At 38.9% G+C, this 12,098-nt stretch overlaps 1 protein-coding gene across 1 annotated transcript in view; it reads left to right on the forward strand.

Moving 5' to 3' along the window:
• Positions 1-11,843, forward strand: part of Dnai4 (dynein axonemal intermediate chain 4) — a 68,777-nt gene extending 56,934 nt beyond the window's left edge. Inside the window, exons 12-17 of the mRNA XM_052718540.1 lie at positions 323-480; positions 921-1,042; positions 4,268-4,366; positions 4,834-5,060; positions 6,204-6,360; positions 10,301-11,843. Coding sequence (XP_052574500.1) covers positions 323-480; positions 921-1,042; positions 4,268-4,366; positions 4,834-5,060; positions 6,204-6,360; positions 10,301-10,342 — 805 coding nt within the window. The 3' untranslated portion in view covers positions 10,343-11,843. The remainder of the gene's footprint in view (positions 1-322; positions 481-920; positions 1,043-4,267; positions 4,367-4,833; positions 5,061-6,203; positions 6,361-10,300) is intronic.
• Positions 11,844-12,098: the final 255 nt, after the last annotated feature.

The raw sequence follows: 12,098 nt of genomic DNA on the forward strand, positions 1-12,098 counted from the left end.
CTTTCCACAGGACATGATGACCTGTGATGGATTTCATCCCTGCATTTCCATCATGAAAGAGAGAATGACTCTAGAACTGTTGTCGGACCCCTCCCCCATCCCCACACAAGTGCCCTGGGATACATGCAACACCCCCCCGCCCCACCCCAGGCACATAGAATAAATACAAATGCAAAAAAAATCTAAGTATCAATTTGAACAATAAAAGTGTCATTATATGAGTAGAAAAATGATCCTTTGGGGAATTGTTCTTATCAGTTATACTCTAAGGTCTTCCAGATTTATTTAAATAATTTTCATTTGGCATTTTTGTCTGTTTTAGTGAGTCACCTCTAAAACATTTGGGACCTGTTTGGCAAGTGCAGTGGATAGAACAAGACAGAGGAAATACGGGGGACGACAAAAGAGAAATCTTGGTGTCTATATCAGCCGACGGAAGGATCGCCAAGTGGATTATTCGCAAAGGACTGGATTGTCATGGTAAAAACCAGGGGAAAACCCATTTTATCAGACATTGAACTAAAGATTCTGGGCGAGAAACATTTCTGTGTAAAAGCTGACCAATTTTGGCTTGGTCCATAGGTGAAAAATCTGGAGTTGGTCATTGCTTTCTGAGCATCCAGATTTATTTTGTCCCCAGTTTAATCTAATCATATGCATACAATTAATCTGCAAAAGAGACAAACGTGATGCTAAGTGTACTTTTTCATGCAGGTAAATAACAAGCCATGCATATATTCATAGACATTTACGTGTATACACACACATACAAACATACACACACATTATTTGCAAAAGAGACAGACATGATGCTAAGTGTACTTTTTCATGCAGGTAAGTAACAAGCCGTGCATATATTCATAGACATTTATGTATATACACACGCATACAAACGTACACATACATTTCTTCCCGTAAAGATTTGATGCGACTGAAGCGAACTACTGCTGCAAGCAACAAGAAGGGAGGGGAGAAGGAGAAGAAGGGCGAGGCCTTGATATCTCGACAGGCTCCCGGAATGTGCTTTGCTTTCCACCCCAAGGTAAGTGTATTCCCACCATTATCGACTAGTATCTGTTACAGTTTCCAAAAATTGAGGTGCCGTTTGTGAATTGTACACACACACACACACACACACACACACACACACACACACACACACACACAAATCAATGTAGATATGGCTGCCAATGTGAGGCAGAGTGATAGAGAAGAGCTGTGGCAGAACTGATTCTCTTTACAACTACATGCCTAATAGGCGTGAATCTCCTCGCCGGCTTGGTCACTCTGCTCCTCTATTGTACTTATGTATATCAACTCTAGAATATCTGTTTTACCAGACGTGAACACAAACTGCTTCTGGTTGTCTTTGGCTTCTACTTGCTTGAAATATCAGTTCGCATCCTTCTTATTCTCTGTGTGTTTTTGCTAGGGAGGCACATTTCTGAATCTTAAGACCATTTACATTTAGTGCTATTATTGAGAGGGATTACTGATTCCTGTATTTTCTTCACTTCTTTTCTTGTTAATTTAACTATTGTTTGCCCCTCCCCCATTCACATATGGGGCTTGATGTTTAACAGAGCTGTACAAAGCCGGGCGGTAGTGGCACACACCTTTAATCCTAGCACTCAGGAGGCAGAGGTGGGAGGATCTCTGGGTTCGAGGCCAAATTGGTCTACAAAGTGAGCTCCAGGATAGCCGGGGCTACACAGGGAAACCCTGTCTTGAAAAGAAAAGAAAGAAAAGAAAAGAAACAAAGCAAAGCAGAGGTGTACATGATTTCTTCTTTCCATTTGTGTGTTTATTTCTACGATGAACTTTTCTCCCCGTACTCTTGTGATTGAGATGGTTTTTCTTCTTCTCTTTGTCGAGGATTCTTCCATGTCTCTTCAGCATTGCAGGCTTAGGTCATGAGTTGCTTTAGCTCATGCTCACTTTAGAAAGCATTTATTTTTCCATCCACTTTAAATGTGGATAGCTTTGATGGTTTATTATTTAATTTTCCTCATCACCATGACCCAGTACCTCACATAAGCAGCTTAAGTGAAGACAGACTTAGTTCTGCTCATAGTTCCATGGTAGGGAAGACATGACATCATCCAGACTGGCGGAAGTTGCTCCTATCGTGGCTATGGGGCATGCAACAGCTTGCTCGCATCTCGGTGGGTCATGAAAACAGAGATCTTCGGCCTGACGTGGGCATGTGATTCCACCTCAGAGCCCAATCCCCATGACTTACTCCTTCCAGCAAGGCTCACCATCGTAAAGCTTCCACAACCCCCCAAACCAGTACCACCAGCTAGGGAACCAAATGTTCTACTCTGTGAACCTTTGGAGGTCACTTCTTATTTAGTCCACAACCGCTTCTTGTAATAGTTTCGTGGTTCCACTGTTACCTATTTCAGGCCTTGAAACACATCATGTTTTTCCTGGCCTTGACAGTTTCTACTGAGAAGTGTGATGTTACTATGATCTGTTGTCATTTACATGCATTTGGCATTTTCCTTCTGCAGCTTTTTTTTTTTTTTTTTTTTTTTTTTTTTTTTTTTTTTTTGGTTTTTCGAGACAGGGTTTCTCTGTGTAGCTTTGCGCCTTTCCTGGAACTCACTTGGTAGCCCAGGCTGGCCTCGAACTCACAGAGATCCGCCTGGCTCTGCCTCCCGAGTGCTGGGATTAAAGGCGTGCGCCACCGCCGCCCGGCTCCTTCTGCAGCTTTTAATGTCCTGTGAAAAGATTGCTTACTGGTCATGTCTATTTAGCGTTTTAAATAGCCCTTGTACTTGGATTCCCATTTCCATGTTGGGAAACTTACTGTCTTTGAAGAGAGGTTTTTTGTTTTGTTTTTTTATGCCTTTTGTGTTTTTTGTTTGCTCTGTTTTTGTTTTTGTTTTTGTTTTTATCACAGCACCTTCTGTACCATGAACTCCCAGGTTTGGTTTGGTTTCCTTGTTACTACTGGAGTTCACGGGAGTTGTGGTGATACTGTTTATTTTTTGTTTCATGCCCATGTCTGAGTGTGGAATTTTCTCCTCATTGTGTTTCATCCTCAACAGCCTGCAGCTGACTTTCTCATCCACGTTGCTGACCTCTTTAAGCGGATCCTGAATTGACTTTCTTAAGTTCTTCATCTGCTTATTTGTACCCATTTTGAAGTCATTATCGTTGCTTCGGGTAGATTTGAATTCTTGGTCCAGCGTTTTAACTTCTTTAGTATCTTTGTATTTGATAATTGAGGCTCTGATTATTTTCTGGCTGAATCTCATCTTACTTTTTCTTGTTTCTTATATGTCTGTGTCTCAATTTATTCTCCTGTTGGAATGGATGTTTCTCTGGTTTTCTTCAGGAGTCTTCTTGATAAACCGGGTTCCTTTCAGAGTCAGTCCACAGTACCACTCAGAGTGGATTAAATGAGTCACATAACACCACACTAACTCAAATACATTAATATGCTTATCATTTCTTTAAATACCCTTAAAATCTCTTTATGATTGCCTCTTCCAAAGTTATAGTGAATTACTGTATCATCAAATGCTGTAGGATAGAAAGTAATGAAAATATTGTTATTTTATGATTTTTAAAATTAGAGTAAAATTTAAAATGCTAAATTAACACAGAAAGTAATAGAACAGGAAATGGGGAAAGAAGGAAGGTTAATAAAGAGAGGAAAGGAGAGCAATGTGAAGAGAGTGTTGTGCGAAAATATCTCTGAGACCCCAAAGATGGGGGATTTTGTACAAGCACAAAATGTTATCAGGTGAGAACATGTGTTTGTAAATAGTCAATATGAGGTGTAAAGAAAAGCCGCATACCAGGACGAGATATTTGTAACATATACAACGAGTTCTAGAATGTCTAAAGAGTTTGTATGAGTGGATATGAAAAAGATCTTTAAATGAAATAAGAGAAACAATAGATGACCAATAAGCATAAAGATCCCAGTCTTACTAATATTCACATCCATGAAGCTTAAAACCACACAAATTTTACAGCTAATAGAACGTCAACATGTAAGATTTCTGTTGTCATCAAACTCCGTGGTCAAAGGGAGTTCTTATGCTGACGGTACAGAAAAGCTTCCTGGAATACAGGCATGCTTTCCCAAACTTGGCTTTAAAGTCTTTCAAGGAGGTAACATCACTGTGAAGCCATAAAATAAAGACAAAAATTACGTCTGAGATAGTATTTCTTTTGCTTATTGAATGGGTTTACTATATGTTAAATTGGCTGCTCTTGTATTTAATGCCTGGCATGCCTTGTGTTGTAGGACACGAATATCTATCTGGCTGGCACAGAAGAAGGCCTTATTCACAAATGTTCCTGTTCATACAATGAGCAATACCTGGAGACCTATAGAGGACACAAGGTCAGCTGAATTCTAGTAGATTTGGAAACTGTATCTCATGATACTTTTGAAAGGCATATATAATGTGTTTAACAGATGCAATAATTTACAACTGAGGTAGTAGCCCCTTGAATAAGTGTGTGTGCTGATCCCAAGGAAACATTGTCTCTTGCTTATATTGATTCTTTTTTTCTTTATGATCATCTCTTCCAAGTTTTTTTTTTTTTGTAACATTATCTGTTATCCTTTCAGGAGGCTGTAATATGTGTTAATAATTACTGGCCATTTTCTCAAGAGTATTTTTATATAGAATAATTAAAGGAAGATTCAAGTTACAGTCTTGCTTTTAGTCAAAGCAGTCCCTATGTAATGCTCAGTGGTGTGTGTGTAGCTTCTAGAAATTTTAGTAACTTTTAACTTATTAGCCAAGTTTAAAAAATAAAATGTTAGATATTCTTTACCTATGCATGGCATTTTTGCATTTCCAGGGTCCAGTGTATAAAGTTGTATGGAACCCATTTTGTCCCGATGTCTTCTTGAGCTGCTCTGCAGATTGGGGTGTCATGATCTGGCATCAGGAGAATGTCAAGCCGTTTCTGAGTTTTTACCCAACTACTTTTGTTGTTTATGATGTCGCCTGGTCTCCCAAATCCTCCTATATTTTTGCTGCTGCAAATGAGAGCAGAGTAGAGATTTGGAACCTTCAGATCAGCACGTAAGTGCTGAATGGTAGTGTTTGAGTGATGGCTCCGGAAGAAAGAGTTCAAATCCAAATAGCACTCTTACAGCTTTGTCATCAGCCAGAGAGCACTGTGGCTCAAACAGTGCCAGCCACAACTCAACTATGACATTATAGGATGATTTACTTTGGAATAAATGACATCTATAATAGAGTGGCTGTTTAAATAATCCATCCCTTGGCTTTAATTTTCCTGGTAAAACTACAGTTTCCAGGGCAGTGCTTCTCTGGAAACAGAAGAAAGAAGCTGCCTCTCTTGTTTTCAGAGCACAGGTGGTTGTTTTCATGACCAAGACTAAGAACTGTCCCAATTGACAGCGGCCTTACGCTCCAGCGGTTCATGTAGATCCAAATATTCTTCTCTGGAGAGACAATTATGGCGGCCTGTGGTGGGGCTTTGCCTGCCATGCACAAGGTATTTCATAGGCATAACTGAATTGCACTTCACAGCACTTTCTCATGAAGGCCTTCAACTAATTTGATGAAGCACACCTACACTGTGGAAGGAAAGGAGCTTTGTTTAAATTCTAATTGTAATGTTCGACACAGTGGAGAGCTGGGAGACACAGGGAGGGAGAGAAAGAGAGAGAGAGAGACAGACAGACAGACAGACAGAGAGACAGAGAGACAGAGAGACAGACAGAGAGAGACAGAGACAGAGACAGACAGAGACAGAGACAGAGACAGAGACAGAGAAACATACCGAGACAGAGACAGACAGACAGACAGACAGACACACACACACACACACACACACACACACACACACACACACAGAGAACAAAAACTTTCAGTGATGACAAATGGATGTTTGACCAAGAACTGTATATGGTCTATAGTATAACTGAGTTGATACACAAAATTAAACAGCACAAAAACTTAAGTTTATGTGTTCACATTTAAGTTAGGAATTAAATTTACCTGTTGAAATTGACTTGTTGAAGAAATGAACTTTTTTTTCATTAGGAGAAGAAGTTATTCTGAATTTGGAAATACTTTAGGAGATTTTTGGTTTGTTACATTAAATTTTTTAAAAATCAAACTTTTTTTCAGTTTGTATCTTTTAAAAGACCATTTTAATGTGACACCTGAATTTACAGATAAACTATTTCATTACAGTTTGGACCCTCTGATTGTGAATGTTGCTAACCCTGGAATCAAGTTCACAACCATTCTCTTTGCCAAAGAGACAGATTGTCTTCTAGTGGGAGACAGCGATGGGCAGGTTGCAGTCTATGAACTGAGAAATATGCCCACTGCTACAGATGGTGGCCGGGTAAGACTCGGATGCAAAATTTTTAGTTCCTTTCGTGTATCTGTTGGATTGTAACTCAGAAGTATGTCATGGATGTGCATTTGGTGAGTGGCAGCTATGAGAGGTGTGGTAATGCGGGAGTTCCAAGAGTCGCTGCTTCATATTACACATGGTGTCTACCAAGCTTGTCTTCAGTCAGCCTCAGTTCCTTAGTTATAGAAGATAAATAGTGAGAATATGAGGACACCACATAAGGATCTTAAACATTGTCTGGAGGAACTCAATATCATGTCTACTACGTAACCAGGGCTTAGACAGTAGATGTAGCAGAAATAAATGTCCTCAGATATTGTCCACTGTTCTTTTTTTTTTTTTTTTTTTTTTTTTTTTTTTTTTTTTTTTTTTTTTTTGGTTTTTCGAGACAGGGTTTCTCTGTGTAGCTTTGCGCCTTTCCTGGGACTCACTTGGTAGCCCAGGCTGGCCTCGAACTCACAGAGATCTGTCCACTGTTCTTGAAGTGAGAATCTGGTCCTTTACCCTATGTAGCTATTCAAATGGGAGCATTATGTTGCCAATCTTGACAAAAAGCTCAGTATCATCAATGCACTTATTTTTATGATAGATTTTCAGTTTTTCTTTATTTTTATTGTTATTGCAAATAATAATCTGGTATATATCCTAATATGAAAAATGTTAAAATAGTAAAACCATATAAATAATAATTTAAAAAACACTGAGTCTAATAAAGAGTGGGCATGGGTCAAGAACATGTAGATGATTTAATTTACTTTAAAAAGTTTCTAAACTAAAAAGTGATATGTTTTCACAATTGAATTGACAAGTTTTTTTAGAATATGTCCAGGCTGACTAAGTTACTAGACATCTGCTAAACTAAGTCCTTTAATATTGAGGTCAGGCTAGAAACTGGTGGATTGTCTCTGGAAACAATTTGACAATGTGAAACTAGCACTTAGAACTGTTCAGGGTTATGTGGATTGCCATGAACCAGTAATTCCATTCTTGCAACTTTTTACTTATCATCTTTCTGCCTAAACCCCTCGGGACTTGTTCCTTCACCTACTTCAGATCTTTGCTGAAATGTCACTTTTTCAGTCAAGACTTCTTTGATCATCTCATTTAAAACTGTAATCTCCATTCTCTCCATGCTCCCTATTCATCTCTCCCCATCACTTATTTTTCTTGATAGCATTCACCTTTTTAATATTCTATGCTCTTATTTATGTATTTTAAAAGGTATTTGTACATGCCCCCAAACTAGAATGTAAACTCCATGGAAACAATGATTTTTGCCTATTTTGTGCTAGGCTATATTTCTATTAATTAGTTCAGCAACAGAGGTATACAGTAAATGTCTGTTGAATAAATGTGCTTTGAAAAACTATAAGAAATCAGAATATATTGTAAATATTATTTCTTAAAGGGAAAGATCATGAATGAGTTTTAGTTTTTCAGTTTAGTTATTTGTTTTCTTTTCTAGTATATGTAAAGAACTTCAACAGTCAGGAAAAATAAGCCCAATATTTTTTAAATGAATAAATATATAAAATACTAATTCACCCAAGAGTAATCTACAATACCAAAATACCTTCCCCCTCACTAGCATTTATAAAATGCACAACTGAAATTATATAAAATAGTAGCTAACACTGATTGGATGATTATAATCTAACTAATATCAAATGTTAGCAAGGATCATAAGAATATATATATATTACATGTATGTATATATGTATACACATACATACATATATATATCATATGCATATATATATATATATATGCCTCTTTGGAGAACATTTCAATAAAACAGAAAAATAACATACCCTAGAAGTCCTGTTATCTAGGAGATAACTTCTCATTCGTGTTAAGTAGCCAACAAGGATAATAATGTGAAGTTATTTTTCTTTCATAGGTGTTCCTGAAGCAACCTTTATATGTAGAAATATGACTTAGTCTACCCTTAAATAATAGAGGTTCAAGTGCTGTATAACAGGGAAACCCCAGTAGACCGTCCACTTTCACTTGATTATAGATTCTGTTTTTCAGTATATGATTGTCAGCAAGGGCTCTTCTCCTCTGAGCCATCGCTCCAGTCCATACTTGTTGATTTGGAAAGATACGTATTGTAAATAACGAAAGCTGCCCTGCAGCCCTTGTGCCTGGTGTGCTAGAGAAGCATACAGTGGATTGGTACAAGCTTTTGGATCCATGTTCTTTCTCTCATTGCCAGTCACTGTCTGTGGCCCTCCAGTAGAAGGATTTTGATTCTTGGGTTCTGAGAGCCTTGAGTGGAATGATTTCTGACATTTCAGTGCTTCTTGGAGGAGTCCAGGGGCAATATAGGAAGTCGTGAGATAATACATGGCAGAAGGTTGGTTCCAGGCCTGGTCCATCAAAGGGACTCTGGTTAGGGTACTGTAAGCAAGTGCCATGACTCACATCTTGAGAATTGAAAAACTAAAGTAAGTCTAGCCAGGATGTAAAAGAATAGAGAAAGATTCATGAGCCACAGCAAACAAGGAGAACACAGAAATTATTGCCAAAGCAGTGCCTGTCTTGCTTAATGGCTAACAGTGACACCAGGTTGCTGTGTGCCGTGAACATGGGACCAGGTCCAGGGCTTGCAATTATAACTTTGTAGCATAGCTAACTATTGACAGGATGTCCCACCTCTTATCTTTCATGATGGTGGAAGCCCCAGCCCTTTCTTGATATGATGAAGGTCAATCAGTAGGCATCTAAGTTTCGTTTAAAGAGTTATAGTTTAGGAATTTAATGGAAGTCAACTCGATGGGCCTTTTAGGAAGCAACCCTTTCCATGACTGTCTGTAGCAATTGCTCTTGTATACTTCATTGACGACTATGGCTCAGTGTACAGATATTTGCCATATTCTTCTCTGTTTGGGATATATATATATATATCTTCTTATATATAAGGATATATATATATATATATATATATATATATATATATATATATATATATATTCTTAACTAAAGGGGAATATTTAGAAGCTGGGATGTTTAAAATGGGGTTTAAAAATATAGACATGTAATAGAGTACTGTTGAAAGATACTGAAGGCATTCTTGATTGATCAGATACTGAGTGTGCACTGTATGACAGGGTCTGTCACAGGAACTAAGGATATATATCACTGAGCAAACAGCAGGACCGATCCCTTTCATTAGCCCAAGTGAGAGACAGAAGCAGAAAGGGACAGCTTTGAGAAGCACATTAAGGTTAGAAATGGCCAGGCATTACATTGTTACACTGGACGTTCTAGGCTAAGGAAGCACCAGTGAGTGCAGTACAGGCCAGAGGGTGGGGACTGACTTCTGAGACACAGGGGATCCCTGGTCTGCAGAGGTTAGGTACCGTATAACCTCTCCTATAACCTTCAGATGCTGATTTCCTCAGGATCCTCTTTGCCTTGTGGTAACGAGAACTCAGCTCTTTGGTTTTCTCATGTTTCACTATAAATTCTTGCGTTCTTCCCCCTCCTCTTTGGGTTCCATCCTCTTGTATGCAATCATCTTCTGATTTTTAAGTGTAAACCCACATGAAAATCAAGAAGCCAGTCTCTAAGTCAACCACTGACAGGTCAGGAAAGTACTAGAAAGGCAGGTGAGCAAGCTCAGGTTTAGGCATGACGGGAAACAGGAGGCGCTGAAACTGCCCGTCCATCAAACCCTTGTGAAATGGTTTGTCAAGTCTCATTAAAAGAGGCTTTCCTAGGAAAGCCACTAGATGCCAGGAAGCAAGTGTCATTATTTAAACCTTCGCCTGTTTGTCCCCACTTTTACAGCCTCACTGGATGCCCATTAAATGTGTGTACCTAACATACAAGTTTCAAATGGCGTTTTAAAGACAGCTTTACCGTTCAGATTGAATTTTATTGTATTGTAATTGTGGGTTTTTTTTTTTCCTTTTCTTTTCAGGGAGATGTAATAAACGCTCTGCTTGGACCCAAGACAAACTAACCAGGATAATTCATCATTCTTGTTACAGTTTGTTTTTGTTTAAGTAAAAGGGAATAACATTATATACTGTAAGCCAAGATTTTAGTTTTAAGGGGGCAATATGTAGCCTAGACCCTCCATTTAAATTACCTTAGTTTTTATTTCAGAAACATGTGGTTAGTTTATAATCTAAAATAGGCTAAAGATTTCTGTTGGGATTTTCCTCTCTCTCTCTCTCTCTCTCTCTCTCTCTCTCTCTCTCTCTCTCTCTCTCTTGTTTTTCTAGACAGCCCTGGCTGTCCTGAAACTCACTGTGTAGACCAGGCTGGCCTTGAGCTCACCGAGATCCTCCTACCTCAGCCTTCCCAGTGCTGAGATTAAAGGCGTGTGCCACCATGCCCAGCTGTGGGTTTTTAATTTTCTAAAGCTATTTCTGTTCCACTTCTTGTCATATTTGAAGTATCTATTAGCAAATACATATACCTATAAAATGTTCAATAGCTTAGAAAATGATTTCTTTAAAATTTAGCTATTTTTAGAATTACTTAATCTGCAGTTGTTAGAAGATAAAATTCCAGCAACTATCAAATCTGCTTCCCAAGCTCTGCTTTTGAGATTTACAATCGCACAGCCACTTTGATGAGCCCAGTGAGTTCTCATACCCGACTTGGAACATCAGTGCTGTCTTCCTAAATCCGAGCCCTGAAACTAGAAAACTTTGTCAGACTACTACTTGGCAAGGTGTAGGATGGAACAGCAAATATCAGCATCACATTGTCCGGCTAGCTAGCATCCCATTCCACGGCGGGGTGGGACACACACGCGCACACACACACACACACACACACACACACACACACACACACACACACGACACCAATCTCAAATACATTGTTACCTTCCTCTGAAAGCCCAGAATCATCTGCAGTGAAGTTTCAGCCCAGACTTAAGTTGTCTCAGCAAGAAAATAGAAGGTCTTTGACTGCGTCAGGGAGTTTTCTAAAGAGTCCTAGAGAGAGATTGGGCAGGAAGGATGGAATACCCCAGACACACACACATACCCACTGACACAGACTGCTAAGAGGTGGTTCACGTGGGTCCTCAACAAGTGTTCATGTGTTAAATGAGGCCACAGGGCATGGAAGCCTGTTCTGTAAAGTGTTTTGAGTGGAGAAAAGAGGCTGGGTGTGTGAAGCTCACAGAGACTCTGGAGGTCTTTTATGTCTATGCTAATGACAAGAGTCCATAGCAGTGAGAACTGCTGATGACCAGCAGCCATTGCCTCACCATCTCCATGTTTGGGGATCGATCCATTAAACAAAAGCAAGGCAATTTTTAGGTGGCTCTTGGGTTTAGGTCAGGTCATAATGATTAGATGTTTTTCTGCTGGTCTAAGTCATTGTGGTTGTCTTTCTGAACGATTGAACTAACTGTGTTACTTTGAGTAAGAAAAAAATAAAAACTTAATTTAGTTGAAAAAAATGTATTCCTTTTCATTTTAATGCTTTTTAAAAATGTACATTTTTTTCTCTTGTTTTCATCAAGTCTGGCTGAACAATAAAGGCATCATTTTGGACATTGGACAACTGATCTAAGGAATTGAACCTACTCTACTTCATTTTCTCCTCTAGGTCATGCAGGCTTAAATGATGCTCTCACATGTGTAGATCAGGGGTGAATTTTTACTTTACTTTGTGTTAGGGATTTCTTTGCCTGTTTTCTAGGCTAACTTCAGTTCCTTATAGTAGACTCCATTGCATGAGGATTCTCCCCACCC

This window comes from Peromyscus californicus, unplaced genomic scaffold, assembly GCF_007827085.1.
Source record: "Peromyscus californicus insignis strain IS unplaced genomic scaffold, ASM782708v3 Scaffold_5__1_contigs__length_169319896, whole genome shotgun sequence".
NCBI classification, from domain to species: Eukaryota; Metazoa; Chordata; class Mammalia; order Rodentia; family Cricetidae; genus Peromyscus; species Peromyscus californicus.